Source organism: Cryptotermes secundus, unplaced genomic scaffold (assembly GCF_002891405.2).
Source record: "Cryptotermes secundus unplaced genomic scaffold, Csec_1.0 scaffold1940, whole genome shotgun sequence".
NCBI lineage: Eukaryota > Metazoa > Arthropoda > Insecta > Blattodea > Kalotermitidae > Cryptotermes > Cryptotermes secundus.
The window spans coordinates 101,521-118,966 of record NW_019734994.1 but is presented as its reverse complement, the minus strand read 5'-3'; the positions used below and the strand labels follow the sequence as shown (position 1 = coordinate 118,966).

At 40.4% G+C, this 17,446-nt stretch overlaps 1 protein-coding gene across 1 annotated transcript in view; it reads left to right on the top strand.

The window, feature by feature from the left end:
* The window catches only part of LOC111869198 (cleft lip and palate transmembrane protein 1-like protein), a 53,011-nt gene extending 36,024 nt beyond the window's left edge, over positions 1-16,987 (top strand). Inside the window, exons 8-11 of the mRNA XM_023860499.2 lie at positions 5,125-5,339; positions 10,683-10,818; positions 11,114-11,229; positions 14,396-16,987. Coding sequence (XP_023716267.1) covers positions 5,125-5,339; positions 10,683-10,818; positions 11,114-11,229; positions 14,396-14,474 — 546 coding nt within the window. The 3' untranslated portion in view covers positions 14,475-16,987. The remainder of the gene's footprint in view (positions 1-5,124; positions 5,340-10,682; positions 10,819-11,113; positions 11,230-14,395) is intronic.
* Positions 16,988-17,446: the final 459 nt, after the last annotated feature.

Below are 17,446 nucleotides of genomic sequence, written 5' to 3'. Positions count from 1 at the left end.
GAGTAACAGGCATCTTCGCCACTGTGACTTTCGGTATCAGTGTCGGACTGGCACTCTTTTCGACTAGTATTATAATTACTTTGCATCACTATTCTGGCAGTATTACTAATAGGTGAGAGTGTCCCTTTGTCAATCAACATAATTTATTCGATTTTGCTAGAAACCTCCTTCCTCCAAGATGATACTTCAATCACACAAGCTGAATATCATGGTCAGTGGCGTTTCTTGGGGGAAGGCCAAAGTTATCAGGGGGCCCAAGTGAGTTGACTGGAGGTGAAACATTCACAACACTGGCCAACCAAAGGGAAACAAAGACGTGTGTTTCACTAAATAAGAAAAGCAGGAGCACGCTCTTCTATTGTAAAAAGTGTGATTTTGCTCTGTGTGAAGTGGACTGCTTCGAGAAGTGCCACGCGCTCAGTGTGAGTATCGTAGTGAAGTGACTGTGAACTGAAACTGTGAAGTGACACAGTTCAAACTCGTGTACAGTCTGAACAAAATATAATTGTATATAGTGTGATTATATTTACAATTTCACCATGATTCAAGGTTGGAAAAAAAAACAACGGGTAAGTCCTTTGGAATTTCATAACATATATAATAAAGATTATATTTTGCAATTCATGACAGAATAATTACAGTTAATTTTCGTTTGTAAAAATTGCTCTTTTGTGTATATGTAGAAAATTTTATTGTCTTTCAGGTTGTTTTTCGTTTGTATTTCTATGTTGCATAGAACGGAAAATATGTATTTTTTTCTGAAAGTTTGCAATGTTAATTAATTAGGGCAATTTAAATATCGGCCGCAGAGGGCTGCCGGCAATTTAAAAGTCCTTACGTTAAAGGTTAATTTTAACAGGTCCCTCACTATCTTGGCAGAGGGTCCTGATATAAATCCTTTTGCCTGTTTGAGTCCACTTATGGAATCCCAGTGTTTTTTGTGATTTCTGTTAGTCCAGTCCCTGATCTCTTTATTGGCAACTCCAATTGAGATGCCGCAAGCTGGTTCAGGTCCTGTGAATGGCTGTTCAGATCTTGTTCCTGTCAGCTGATCTGCGGTTTCATTCCCAGCAATACTCTCCTCCTGAGATGCCGCAAGCTGGTTCAGGTCCTGTGAATGGCTGTTCAGATCCTGTTCTTGTCAGTTGATCTGCGTTTCATTCCCAGCAATACCCTCATGACCTGGCACCCATATCAGTTGTACTCTGTTAGGTCTGGCCAGTTGTATGAGGGATCGGTGGCAGTCCCAAACCAATTTTGAAGTGATTTTGGTGTGTACCAAGTGCTTTGATTGCAGCTTGACTGTCTGATAGAATGTAGATGTTCCTGTTCTGTACTAACCAAGGCTGAAGATATTCTTCAGCCTAGTTCCATCACAATACACCCCAGCTCCAGTGCCTTTATTTGTCTTGGAACCATCTGTATACCAAATTAGTCCCCTCTTTCTATCAGGTTGAAACCTCTCTTTCCATTCACTTCTGTCAGGAAATCTAATCGTGAAGGGTCTATCATAAGCATGTTTCAGTAGCATTTTATCAGATCCCATCTGTAGGATGGGTTCTTTTTCCATGTCCCGAGTCGTGTGTGCATGTCCAAAACCTTCGGATTTAGGTCTCCAGTGATCATTGCAACATAACCTGTAATTTCCTAACTTGGCCTCTGCTTCCATCTGCAGATGCAGTGGGGGGGAGTCCAAGTAGGATTTCCATTGCAGCTGTGGGAGCTGTTCTCATTGCTCCTGTAGTTCCCAAGCAGGCCATCTTTTGCAATTTGCTTAGTTCAGCCTGACTTGTTTTGAGTTTAACTCTAGGCCACCATATAGTGGCGGCATAAGTAATTATGGGTCTTACTGCAGCAGTGTATATCCAATATACCACCTTTGGTGTCAGTTCCCAAGTCTTCCCAAATGTGTTTCTGCATGTCCAGAAAGCTTTATAGGCCTTATTAATAGCCTTATCCAGCTGTTGTTTCCATGTCAGCCCCTTGTCTAATGTTAATCCAAGGTACTTGACTTCACTGGATAGCCGGGTCACTTTACTGAAGAGTATTGGTTCTTTGAGCCCCTTTATATCCCTCTTCCTAGTAAAGGGTACAATCACCATCTTGTTTGGATTGATAGACAAGTGTGTCCTTTCGCTCCACTGTTGAACTGTAGACATGGCTGTTTGTAAGACCTCTGATACAGTGTGCGGCAATTTCCCATTAATTAGAATTGCTATATCATAAGCATATCCTACTGTGAGTAGGCCTGTACTGTTGAGCTCCCAAAGAAGATCATCCACGACCAGGCTCCACAGGAGAGGGGCAAGAACACCCCTCTGCGGACACCCTCTCACCGCAGATGCTCTTGCGGTCTCTCCAGATAATGTAGCACTTATATTTCTGCATTTCAGCATGGCACAGATCCATCTGCATATTGCAGGCTCACTGCCATGCCTTTCAGCAGCCTGTTTTATTGTATCAGAGGAGGTTCTGTCAAAGGCTCCCTCTACATCAAGGAATGCTCCAAGAGCAATATCCTTGTGTTCAATAGCATTCTCTATGTAATACAGTATCAGTAGATTTACCTATGTGGTAAGTATGTTGGTTTCTATGCAGAGAATAAATCTTCAATGCACCATCGCTAATGTATCTATCAACTACTTTCTCCATCGTTTTCAAAAGGAAAGATGATAGGCTAATAGGACGATAAGCCTTAGCCTCAGTATAAATGTCACTTTGACTTGCCTCCAGGCTGCAGGGATAAACTCATGCGCCATGCAGGCTCTGAATATGTGGCATAGGTGTGGGACTAAATGTTCCATCCCTTGCTGCAGAAGTGCCGATAGAATACCATCTGTTCCTGCAGACTGAAGGTACCTAACGCCCATCTGATTTTTGATTGATTCATTACCTGACCAGCCAGGTTCTAGTCTCCCCTGTCTGTTATGTATCCACATACACCCAGGTTCTGCTGGCCCTGCTCATCAACTTTGAATCTGGGAAGTGAACTCTGAACAGTTCCTTCAGTGTTTCTTCTCCAGTTTGTGTATACTTGCCACGATTGCTGCTTACTTTCAGGGTCGTAGCCATAAACCCAACTTTCATCACCAGTGACAACCTTCGAAAGAAAGTTTTGATCCTCTCGAAGCTGCTGTTGAAGTTCCCTGCAGACTTCCAAGTGATGCTGCTTCTGTTCATTTTGCAGCAGTCATAGCACAAACTTTGCCACAATCCTCCTCATGTTCAGTTCCTCTGACAAAATTCGTTGACATGTACCATAACTTAGTCCCAAGGTGTTACAGAGGTCTTGGATGGTCAGTCTACGATCTTGCAGAATCAGATCCCTAACTTTTGCGACATTTTCTGGTGTGGTGCCAGTTGACGGCTGTCCTGAACGATCATCATCATCATCATCATTAGTCGATGTTCAGCCATTTTGGAAACGCTTATACCAGTTGTAAGTTTGTGTCTGGCCTAAACTGTTGTCACCAAAAGCTTGCTTCAAGATTTGGCGCGTTTCTGCAGCAGTTTTCCCAAGTTTAAAACATAACTTTATACAGACACGCTGCTCTCTCAGGTCAGCCATCACAAAACCACAAACTCACGGAAACACAACAATGGAAATACATTCACCAAAAATAAACCCAACCACTCAACTTGACACCGCTTGCCACACTGATTCAAGAAGGGTGTGTCGGGAGACACCTAGCAGTATTTCAATGTACTCATAATCATACGCGTGCAAAATTCGAATTTCGGGAACTTTTGGATTGCACCACGTATATTTAAGTGTTAGAATGTATGAGGTTACCTGAAGTACCATCAGAGTTACAAAACAAAAGCAATAATTTACTGACTAACAATATCTCAAGGTTCTGTGTCACTTCAGTAAGAATGAGAAATTGTTAATACGTGTGTGTTATGATTAGGAACCTTGTACTTTTGACAGAATTTTGGATATGGCAAAGTTTATTATTCTAATTCTATTATTGTTAGTTGGTTTGAGGATGTCTTCCCTACTTACTTTGGCATTGAAATCTCATAACAGAATTTTCATATGGCATATAGGGAATTCCTCATAGAAATTGTCCTTCACATTATCAATTTTATCCTCTGTTTGGGCATGAACCTTCAGAACAATGATATCACACCAGCAGCCTCTTAGTATTATGTGTGACATCTTATCACTAACAAACTCTATCGTCTTAGCTGCTGATATCATTCACTTATGTATGAAAAACACCTGTGCCTAATTCATGATTCGCATTCCCCTTTTCCTAAAAAAAAGTATATTTGCCTGCTGGTTCGCTGCCACCCGTGTCCCATCTGACCACCTGTACTCCCACTAGATCTGACTTATATATTGGTATTTCTTTCACCACTGTTATGAAAGAACCTTCCCTATACAAATATCTTACATTCCACATGTCAGATCTCATGTTAATTTTCTGTAGCTTAAGTCGTTTATCCAAATAATCCAGGTCTGAGGCCCTGTGTGACATTTTGTAACAAGCTTATTTTTTACGTTAAGGAGTTGTTAACCGCACGCTCAACCCGCCAAGCTGGAGGACCACCCCTTGTTTGCTGCCCAAGACTGCTTATTCAGTATATTCCCAGCTAACCTCCATATCTGGAGGCTTTCTCCTCCATTTGCAACCTGAGAATGCGCCATGCTGTCGTGACAGGGGACCCACCTAACATGGGGCATTATAGTGTAAAGTAATTTAAATGAAATTTTTTTGATGGTTTAAATTAAATTGAAAACAATGACTTTGCAGGAGAGACATAATATATTGTATAAAAAATGTAGAAAATCCAAGTAGCATGGGTTCAGGTGTTTGCATTATTTTAAAACAATTTTTAGGTGGTCCATTATCACTTGCATTCTGTTCATTTTTCTTAGCACTGAAATAAAGAATGGCTCTGGTGTTGTCACTGTATTTCCATATTGCCTCAATAATATACGTGTGTATTTATATACATATATATATGAAACAGTTGCTTGGAATCAAAATACAAAAGTGAATAAAAATGTGAGCCTCATTTTATACATTCCTTATGAGAAGTTTTCCCCTAAGAAGTTATTTTTCACAGGTTCCCTGAAAAACTTCTTATCAGAGAAACACTGTATTTGACTTTCAGTTCTGGAAAGCACAGAAGGTGATACGAGTAAAGGTGTTACTGCCAAATCAAGAGTGCTGTTATCCACGGTTAAAGTTTGTATCGAAGGGTTTGACAGCAGCAGAGCAGCAGACGCAGCAGTTTGATGCAGAGAGCATGAAGTACCTGTCATATGTCCTCTACCCTCTCTGCTTAGGTGGAGCAGCATACTCTCTCCTCTATGAACCACACAAGAGGTACGTACAGTGATGGTGAAAATTTACACTCTTTTTTTTTCATGCATCATTGGTATGTAAGTATTATACATATTTTCCAAATTGATTGCTAAATATTTTTATGTTTATTTAGAGGAGTATCATAGGACTATTAGACCTACCATTAACTATAGAAAGAAGAAAAGGAGCTTTATAATATAATAAATTAATTTGAAGGAAATTAGTTCCAAGATAACAGTAAAAATTCATGAATGTGGCCTGTATGGCCCTTGTTCCTGAAACATCGAAACTCGCTTTGAATCACTCAGTGATTTCGTGCTCCATTTTAAGACAGGCATTATATTCTGTCAAATGTAAAATTGTTGGTGTGGAGGTAACATTTCCTAAAGTGGTACTGGGATTGGAGGTAAAGCTTCATGCATTCTTAACCAGACACTTGGCAGAAATGAGCAGTTAGATTCAAATTCTGGCTTCTTTATCCTTGTGGATTGCACCTGGTACACATTGAATGGAAAGTTTGGTAGATCACAGAAGCAGTTTGAATGTGGTGGTCTGGTAAATAATCCTAATCCTAGAATCCTGCCTGTAGCCAGTCACTGTACTGACTGAGCTGTCATGGCTAATGAAATCAGTAAAACAAGTATTACACAGGTCATTCAAGTTTGATGATAATTCTGTCCACCGCTAACCCTCACTGTTATATACTGTCACGTGTTGGGTGTATAATGCGACAAATAACTTCACGCCGTATTTGATATAGCGAATTTTATTTCACATTCACACTTACAATCACCCAAATTACAATCTGAGAATTACTGCCATCGGCAGTATCACAAATACTACACTGCAAATGCCAGAATACAACTGACTGGTTGCTGGCTAACTCGGAACTCTTCGGCTCCTCTCGGCACGTCACTGCGGGGAGAGTGGCGGGGTGATGACTCGCCTATTATGAGAGCGCTACGTTACCGCCACGTGCCGCTGGGGAGGTAGGGGTCCTCCGTTGCGCAACATGTCACACTGCTCCCTTCTTAAGGCTGTTCATTCCGAATAGCCTAACAGTGCTTCCCCCGTTCCTTTTCTTTGGAGGCTGTTCTTGCAGCATCTTCTTTGTTTCGACTATTTTTCGTAGCGACTATCATCCAGCCGTTACAACAGCTCCCCTCTTAAGACCTGCTCATCTCGAGCGGCTTCCTTTTTAACTTGCCAGAAGATCGCATTCATCCATTGCTTTCTCCCATGGTATATTCACTCTCACTGGGGAGGCCGGTTCTTCTGTTTTACCAGCTCCTCTTCTGTGCCCTGCTTCTTTTTTCGTTTTGGAGGGGGTCGACCCCTCCATAATGTCTAGTCCTTGATCAAGTTTGTCTTCGGAGGTTCCTCATGTCGACGTAACAGCCCTTGGTGCGTTGTTCGCCCTTGCTGACTTCGTCGTTCCTCCTGGTCTTCCAGCCGCTTGCTGGCACGAGACCGTGGCGCGAAGTCCTTTCTCCGGTATCTGAAGGTTCCCTGGGGAGTTTCCTTGAAGTTCTTGAGGTTTCTTGAAGTCATTTCTCCAATGTCGTGCCACTGTCGCGCGACGGGATATCTTCCTGCAGATGGCAGCCAACTTTATCCGGGATGCATGATCTCCTCGGGTCCAAGATTTCCTGAAGACATTTCTCCGGCGCCATGACACTCTTGCATGGCAGGACACCTTCCTGCTGGCGACGGCCAATTTATTCTGGGGTCCGCAATTTTTCCGTGTCGGGTTCTTCATAATTCGTTGCTTTCGGTCCCTACGCCTTTTCTTCTTCGGTTCTCCGACCAGCATTACTCCGGCGTCTTCTATGGGTACCTCTCGTAATTCTGCCGCGTCAGGTTTCCTGTGCACTGAGGCCGGCTTTTCTCCTTCTAGACGTGCCTCCATCTCTTGGCAGGCCATTGTCTCTCCGACCGGTATCACTACGGGGACCTCTTCTTGTGCCGTGCCCACTACATCCTGTTTTTCGCTTGGATTTGTCTCCATCGCATCTTGGCAGGCTGTCGTCTCTTCCTGCCAGGCATTCATATTGGTTTTCAACCTCTTGGCTCACATGGCGGCCGTCCTGGCTTCGATGGATTTCGTCTCTGCTTGGAAGGCTTCTCTCTCTGTAGCCATCTCTTCTCGCCAGGCCTGTCTGTCAGCCTCCCATCTTGCTATGAAATCCTTATGGTTGGCTTCCGCCTTAGCTTGGTTGGATCTCATGCTGGCGTTGATTCTTGCCAGCATTTCCATTATTCGTTGCATATCTTGTTTCTCCATTTTGTTTCAGGAAAGTACTCGATGCACAATAATTAGTGTGTGGCGTGTTTAAGTTCGTAATCCCACTTCTGACACCAGTTGTCACGTGTTGGATGTATAACGCGACAAATAACTTCACGCTGTATTTGATATAGCGAATTTTATTTCACATTCGCACTTACAATCACTCAAATTACAATCTGACGATTACTGCCATCGGCAGTATCACAAATACTACACTGCAAATGCCAGAATACAACTGACTGGTTGCTGGCTAACTCGGAACTCTCTCGGAACTCTTCAGCTCCGCTGGGCACATCACCGCGGGGAGAGTGGCGGGGTGACGACTCGCCTATTATGAGAGCGCTGCGTTACCGCCACGTGCCGCTGGGGAGGTAGGGGTCCTTCGTTGCGCAACATGTCACAATACATATAAGCTGAATGTTATCTGAACTATGCCCAGCATTAAATTACAGTTTTCTTTATAATGGAGTAAAATTAAGCAAAACAAGCCTGGCAAGGAATCAAACTACTGAAGTCATCTTAACCTTCCAAACAAAGTAATAAAACTTCCTAGACCCAGAGTTAAAAGTAATATGGCCAAAAATAATGATCAAGGTCCCGACTGGGTTTTAAGGTGTTTTTGGCAGCCGCTCTAGGCAGATGCTGAGATACTAATGGAAAAGAAAAATGGCTACTGCTTCCTTCAACTTTATTTCCAATTAATAATTCATGATCATCTTACCATTTGACCACATTTATAACCTATGTACTTGAAACAATCTCGTTACATAACCCAAGCATTAACTGAGTCCATATCTAGGTATGAAGAAAGGAGGTAGGCCTATTGTGAAAGACACAGAAGAAGAGAAATGAAGTTTATATTTATAGATGGCATAATTGCAAAGAGATACCTGTCTTCAATGGGACAAAGAACATGTTGGGAACATCCTTTTGATCCACCTGACCTCACATTAAAGGGACAAAGGAAGGTACTCATCTAGACCAGGTGGCAATGAGAGGAATGGCACTGGGCTTCACTGCTCTGTAACCTAGATACTTCAGGGGTTTTCGGCTACAGACAGACATCTTTTGCCTTTTACATTATTCAGCAACCATAACATAACACATTAACATTTAGTACTGGGATACTGTTGCAACAAAGATCTTTTCACTTTATACATACTAAAAATAACTAAAGTTCTAGAATGAACTCCAGACTTCTGTTTCCCTTGAAATTCTTTTGTGTAAAAGTGGAGCTGGCATCAGCTACCTGCCTGGAACACTGAATAATGTAATCATGTAGAGAAAGGTAAAGCTATCTCTGTAACAAGGTTGTGAGGCATCGAGGCTCACAGATGGTGGTAAGGTTTTCAGCCTTACAGGCTGGCCACCCTTTATCCCCCAGGAAGATTCCTGGTACTCGTTTCTGTTAGAGGCTGAGTCAACCCCAGGGCCACAGTGCAGCTGTGAAAAAGAATCCAGTGACCTCATCAGGAATCAAACCTGCAACCTTCTGGCTTGTAGCATAGTGCCTCAACCATCTATGCTATCACGTGCCCATGATGTAAACATGTAGTTCTCCACATTGTCCTACTTTTCCATTAAGACCTCTTAACTCCAGCCTAACAGTTTCAAACTCTTACTTGGTCCAGGAACTGTGAGATATACTGTGACATTCACCAAGAAACCATTATTTTTTTGTCTCTGTGTGTCTTTGTCATTGTCCTCTTCCCTATGTGTTATGTGCATAGTGTGAAAGTAAATGTAGAGGATTACTGAAAGATCAGTGTCATGTGTCTATGTATATGTACTGTTGATTCTGCATTCTGCCACGTAATTGCATAGTAGAGTTACAAAGTCATGAAGTTTTGTTCACTGGGTTTACCTGACATGGCTGAGTATACTGCAGACCTCTTCTTGGAAGCTCGTGCACTACTGTTGGAAGAATTCTTTCATGCCCTGTACTGTGACCTTACATTCAGGCATTGTAGCCTTTTCAACCCCTTCTGCTGCCTGGAACCCTTATCCCTTGAAGAGGGTTTAATTCTTGGAAACTGGTAGTAATCAGCAGAAGGCTAGATCTGGATAGTAGAGAGGTCATGGTCGTACATTGATACCATTCTTGGCCAGGTACTGCTGTACCATGAGAGGTTGATGAGCTCTCGCATTGCCATAGCATTACCTGGGTACTCTGATGGGCCATGGGCTGGACGTCTTGGGTTTGATTTCTGGTTGGGGCAAGAGAACTTTCTTATCTCCCAGGGGTAAAGGCTGCTGGGGTGTGAAGCTGGCCACTCAGCTCCTTCTAGTGCTGAGGCCAAGAATGGTGCAGCTAACTCTCCACTCCCTCCAGCTGTCATCATGGTGTGGTGCCTAATTATTAAGCACAGGGACCTTACTTTGCTTTTTACACTTATGATGGAAACCTCTTTGCAGATGGCAAAAATTGTCAGTGTAATTGGTTTTCGTATTCCTCTTCCAGAATAAACTTATGATGAAATTCACATCTCACATTGTCTTTCACTTTGAGCAGTCTGCATGAAACATCTGCTTCCAGGATGATGAGGGTGACTTCCAATATGTTTGGCGTTTCAGTTGTAGGTCAGAAAGGTAGCACCATGTTTGTTAGAATGGTTTGTCCACTCATATACAAAATGTAATGTTTGATCGCTTTTAAAATTCTGGCCTTGTAATGTACATAATTTGCCCAATCAAACTGGTGGCTTTCACAGTTTCTATGCACCAACTTGGTGTGTCTGCCCACAGTCTTTATACAAATCTCTGCATACTCAGACGTGAAGACTTACATCAGTGGCTGCTGAAAAAGGCCAAAACGTTTTTTACTCTGCTACCCATGTATTTTCACATACAGTTTCTAGGTATATTTATTTTGATGTAAATCTATGTTCATTTAAGAAAAATAATTAGCAGAACTCTTGATGAATACTTTAGTAACATTTTGTATGATCTTATTATTATTTAGAATATAATATCAGTTTTTTTATGGGTGTGAACTGTATTCTTTGTATTTCTTTGAGTTTTCCCCTTGTTATACTTGCTGTATGCTTTGTCACTTAATGTTGTGTTTCTTCTCGCAGTTGGTACTCATGGAGTGTTCACAGTTTGGTGAATGGTGTGTATGCCTTTGGATTCTTGTTCATGTTGCCTCAGTTGTTTGTCAACTACAAGCTGAAGTCAGTGGCTCATTTGCCCTGGAAGGCCTTCATGTATAAGGTAATTTCAGACTTAATCAAGATGCTTGAATACAAACATTATACTTCTTTTAATTCTAGAGACTTCATTGCACGTTCTGTATTCTGACATTTCAAAACTTGCACAAACCTTGGTAATAGAGGAAGGTGGTTAGCTTCTTATTTGCACTGTCTTTTCATCCTACAGACCACTAGACCACAGAGACGGTCGCAGTGTATGAAAACATAATTAAGGAAGCAATTTTTTATTAGAAGAAAGACTGTAAAATTGCTACCTAATATAAGAACCTCATTTATAATAGAGATTTTATTTTCAGGCATTCAATACATTTATTGATGATCTCTTTGCCTTTATCATCACTATGCCTACTGCTCACCGAGTAGCCTGTTTCCGTGATGACATAGTGTTTCTCATCTATTTGTACCAGAGGTGGTGAGTAAAAACTAAATTTCTTTTCTTGAGTGGGGATTGCTCTGTGTAGTAAATAAGAGACCTTCTGCTGCTAACCGTTACTTACATACAAGCCACTGCATATTGATATTCTAGTGAAAGATGAATGTATGAGTAAGTGGAAGCTTCCTAGTTCATCAGAATGACTTATGAAATAAATATCGAAGAGCAGTTCCTTTGTTATCACTAGAATTCAGAACACAATCTCAATATAAACTGAACTGTTACATCCTCAAAAATGTGACAGATTTCAAATATTTGGGAAGGACTGTATCTGCCATGGTCCCTTGGTTTATGATGACATCAGTTAATGATCCACCTCTCATAAGGCCCCATTGTTTCTGTTGATAGTCTGTTTACAGTATCAGACATAGCAAGTGTAAGCCCATCAGCAGTGTTGTCTCATGACCATTTGATGCTCAGCTGGCTTTCATTTCAATATTTGATGTGCATTACTTGTGGAAACAGCTCTCTTGAATACTTAGGTTTTTTATCTATACTTTAAAGTGAAGTAAGATCTGTACCAATGGCCCCTAAAGTGAATGCAGAGATAGACAGTAAAGTGAGGAAAACAGTTTTATGCAAGTTAAGCCAGAAATTATTGAAAAGCATGAAAGAGTTACAAAAGCAAGTGCTGTGGTTAGAGAATATGGCCTCCCCCAATCCATGATTCCTATGGATATGCTTCTTTTTATGGTCTATTTGTTCATTATTTATCCATGTTTTAATTAATATTAATGCTTCATTATGTTCTTATAACATTTATTTATTAAAATTGTATTTTAGATATAATAAACCATGTTTTTTTAGGCAGGGGGAATGGTCGACTTCTGATCATTTTGGAATGATTGCCTTTAACATATAGTTCCTGTATGTGAATAATAATCATTTTAGTTAATGATGGATTTTGTTAACTGAGGAAGCACTGTACACACGCATACAACCCCCCCCACATACAGACACACACACACACACATATATGCACTCTCTCTCTCTGATATTTGGGAATGACAGTAACAAATATAAATTCCATTCGTTAAGAAATTTTGAGCTGTAAATTCAGGGAATGTTTGTTACCATTCAGTATAGAATCATTTATATGCCAAATTTTTATTTAAAAATATTAAAGATTAAATTAGATTCTGAACAGTAATTTTAGCTGATTTGTGTGTATGTAAAATTTGGTCTCTAAGGGGAAAAATATAGATTGACGGTGTTTGAGAACAGTATCTTTGTCATGTGTTGTTTTCTTCCTGTTTTTGTTATGTCATCAAACAAGCCTGGAGAGAAGAAAGAAGTGATATATACAGCTTCTGGCATCTCCCTCTGTCCTTTTGAATGATGTTTGTAATTGTCACATCTTATACCACATGCTGCCTGGCCTTCCAAGAAACTGTTCATTTAATATTTGTAACCAGTAGAGTTAGTTAATTTGAGAGTTTTAATGCCGAAATGTTCATGCTTTTTTAGATTATGCTATTTCAAAACAGCAGTTCTTTGGAAGAAAAGTGATTTTGTCCCCTGCCAGGTGGTTAGGAAGGTTGTGAAATTTTGGGTATGCATTAAAAATACTACCTGGGATGTGGTGCCATGTAGCATAACAGTAGTCCACCGCTGTTTTGGCATAATGTACTGTCCCCTTCTTCGAATCAAAGATTCAACCTTGAAGAAGGAAGCAGTACATTCCTCTGAAACATCAGTAAACTTCTACCAGACTACATAGTGTCACATCCCGGATGTTAATATTCTTCATAGTCACTGCCATTAGAACCCCAAATATATCTTGGATATTCAGAATTTCAAATATATTTCAGTTTTCACAGCATGTCATAGCTTCTGTCATTCTTGTCATTTTTGTTTCTGTTGTACAGTGCTGCTGCTCACAGGTAAAGATGAAATGTAAGTTGTGAATATATCATGTTGCCCTCAGTGACGTCATACGTAAGCATCCAGTGCTCTCTCAGAATGTTTGTATTATCGCTTTCAGGGGAATAAAATTGTTGCCACTGCATGCACTTACCCTCCAGGGTACCCAGATTCTGTTTACTTATTTGAATATTCACACATCAGCCACCCAGATATGATTGTGACAGTGCCTACTTTGGCATATCTGATTATGTTCCTGTGCTGGCCCACATATATTGTGAAGGTTTTATTTACTTTTTTTTATTGCTAGTGGGGCGGGACTAAGTCCCTTGTACTGCGGCCACTTCTGGCCTATTGTACCAGCCCCAGATGATAGTTGAGGGTGATTGTGGAGCAATTGGTGGGATGAAGGTTGGCAGGGGAAACCAAAGTAATCAGAGAAAACATGCCCCAGCGCCACTTTGTCCACCACAAATCCCACGTGACCAGACCCGGGATTGAACCCAGGCCCCCACAGTGGGAAGCCAGTGACTAACCACTTGAGCTATGGCGCGGCCTTATTTACTTACTTAATTATGGAGCTGAGCCCTTCTTGAGGAGCTGCCAATTCTGCAGCCACTCAAAAATTTCCCAGCATTTTATGGAACCCAGAGGTTCATTACCGTGTTCACAAGAGCCCTCCACTGGTCCCTATCCTCAGCCAGATCAATCCAATCCATACCGTCCCATCATATCTTTCTAAGATCCATTTTAATATTGTCCATCCACCTACACCTTGGTCTTCCCGGTGGTCTCTTTACTTCTGTCTTTCCCAGCAATATCCTGTATGCATTTCTCTTCTCCCTCATTCATGCTACATGCCCTTCCCATCTCATCCTCCTAGACTTGATCATTCTAATTTTACTTGGAGAAGAGTATAGTGAATCTTAAAGAAATACGTTGTGAAGGTATGTCTAGAATTAATTTGTTCAGGATGGGGCCATTTCCAGACTTGCAAACATGGTAGCGAAGTTTCAGACTCCACGAAAGAGGAAATTTCTTGATCAACTGAGCAGCTGTCCTCTTCTATGGGTTCTGCTCCATGGAGCTTGTTGTGATGTTCAAAAGTAATGCACTGATAGAGACAGCAGCAGTCTCGAGAATGGAAGTTCATTCATAACTGCCAGAGATGGTTGCCCAGAAATATTCCGTTGAAGTCCAATGTTACTGTTAAGTTTATAACTCAGTTCGACCTTCAGTCATTTTATTATGCAGTGCTTCAGCATCCATTGTCTACTTACAGGCTGTATCCAGTGGATAAATCACGAATAGACAGTGTGGATGATACGCATCAGCCAAGTCAGAATAAGAAGAGTGACTGATAGAGATGAGAGCCAACAATGCGAACAGCGAAATGAAGCATTTAAATTATTCTGCAAACATTCCGCATTAAATATTTTTAAAAGTTGTGAATATTGGTGCAATATAAGACTTACGGGCTGCATGTGTGGGTTATCATTTTGTGTTGTAAATTAAAACAGGCAAGTAACATCTGCTACAAATATCCTGTTCTGCTTTTTTTGTTGTCATTTATATTTTATATTGTTGAGGAAAAAGGCCTCCAATCTCATCTTCCTTCCTACACTCTTTTCCTTTTGATTTGTTGTCTGCTATTTCTTCTTGATGTCTTGCGGTATCTGGCAGAACCATCATGTTCTAGGTCATCGTGTAGGTTTCCTTAATTTTAATTTTGATCTCCTTGTTGGCATCCTTGTTTTATCCATTCTTTTTTTACATGCTACGTGTTTGTCCTTTAACAAAATTTAAATGCCAGTTTCTTATATAAAGAATTCATTTATAGTTCTGTCCCTTCTTTTTCTCCTAAGTATTTATCATACAGGGAATATTTTTAGTAACTAGATACGTTCACGGCTCTGCACTTCACCATTACCGGTGCATCATCGGCCATGAAGCACACATTATTTTTGGTGATGACTCAGCATGCTTGACAGCCAATAACATTTGGAATGAAGGAAAATAATTAACTTACAGACCCCTACACAGTGGGCAGTGCTGTTCATTTATGGGAGTTTGTTTATGATTTGTGAGCAGTCGGCAGTAGGTATCAGCACCATGAGCCATTTGTTCCCAGTTAACAGTTAGTCAGCAGTCTGGCACCACTTAGTTCGCTGAAGTTTAGAACACCTACGTGAAATATGACTCTGCTGTAAAGTGTCAGTGAAAATTTTGATGTAAATTTAGTGAGTCCCCAGTAGACAAACGATTCACAATTTGGTGAATACAATTAGAACATCGGGACTCTTAATAAACAAGAAAACAAAACATAAGCATTGAGCATTTACTGAGGAGAAGTTAGATGACACAGGGACCAGACTTGCATGTAGACCTAGAAAACCACTCAAATGTCTAGCTCAGGAGACTGGAGTGTCAACATCTAGTGCAAGAATGGCAACACAATTGCTGAAACCATCTGGTGAAAGTTGGTGTCTGGTGTGCCTAAGTGCAAGAAGGGTTGTTGTACATGTTTTTTAATGAAATGATTAATTGTGAAAGATATTTATTTGCAAAAGGATAGCATTTCCAACACTGTGATCTGTGAACAAAGGCAAGAACTTCCCCTCATTCCAAATGTTATCAGCATGCTGAGTCATCGGTAAAATTCTCGTGCGCTTTGTGGCTGGTGGTGCGTCGGCTGCAATGAAGCACAGAACCATGAAGGCGTCAAACTCATTAAAAAACACCCTGTATAATGAATATTAAGTTATATGGTACAACATTGTTTAGTTCATTATGGGAACTATTTTATTTTCTCAATAACAGCAATGTTTTTTTTATTTATTTATTTATCTTGCAGTAATATAATATGCATATAGCTTGAAACAGTACTGTATATGAGGTGTAGCAAGGTAGAAAACCAGGCTTCATGAGATGGTCTTTCCCGTCTTTCTAATGCATTGTAACATACTTTATACCAACTTGCTGGTTGTGTCATATGACACTATGCATAAGAAGTCTTGAGTGATCTCTTCTGCTAGAGTAGAACAGAAGTCTCAGTAGACTGTTCCATCTCCTGAGTGCAATGGGAAATACGTGAACAGAATATGAGAGCAGTTTGATATAACATGTTATGTTTTGCTATCATTGAGGAAGTTAAGGCAGTCTTCATATTGTCATGATGTAAATGTATCTTGTGTCGCAACTATGATATATGAAGGCAGTAAGACAATATTCATATTATGATAGAAACATTTGATATAATAGCAGTGAAATAATGGATATTGATGTTGAGGATGATGTGTATGATGATGTGAATATGGGTAAAGTTTGTGGCCTTGAATGGTTATGTTTACTGTGATTCTAATATGCATATATTATTTGAATGATGACTCACACATGTTCATAGACTCAATGGTGGTTCAGGAGTGGAGGGGACTGATTGTTGTGAGGAGGAACTACAAATTTTTGTATGTAAAGCAAATTATTTTAGTCCTCATATGTATTTATCATAAGTAAACAAATACACTTTGAAGCTTCAACAAGTGCTTGACCCCCACATAAATCACCATTGCATTAGCTAAATTTATATATTTTCCTCCACATTTTTCTGCAGATGTGGATGTGATTATGACAACGCTTATTGATTAATTTTGCACTGTTTGTTAACTTGTTTGCAACATTTAGATTTTAACTTGTTATTTGGATGGTAGAAACAAATATTGATCATGTAATTGTTGGCATTTGTCTATGTAAACCGATTTAATGAACAGATTGTTTAAATATGTTTCCATCAAACAACAACTTTTAATACATCAGCAGAATTCAACTGTATGTGCTACAAGTCAAGCGAATCACTTATATGAAGTTCCCCCCCCCCAAAAAAAAAAATTATGCAGCTGTGTAATATAATGACATTACTTTGGTAGACTGTATTTGACTCTGAACTGGTAACCATAAATAAGATTAAATTTAGTGACCAGTTAGAGGCCTTCTGCCACCTAAAAGGGCACCTTTTCAAACTGGGACTGACAGGTGATCCAACTTGTGAAAGGTGCCTACAAGAAGATGAATCAGCCACACATATCTTATGTGATTGTGAGGCTATAGCTTACCTAAGATATCACCACCTGGTTCAGTTCTTCATGGAACCAAGTGACTTTTTTGATGCCTCCATAAAGTCCTACATTTCATTCAAAGTGTAGGATTAATAAAGGGTTAATCCAAAGGGGAAGCACAATAGATCATTGAAGGTCGCAGTGTGAGGGCCGGTTTTTATGGCTCACCCCTCATACTCATACTCATAGAGGCCTTAGGTTAGAATAGGTGTGTTAGCACT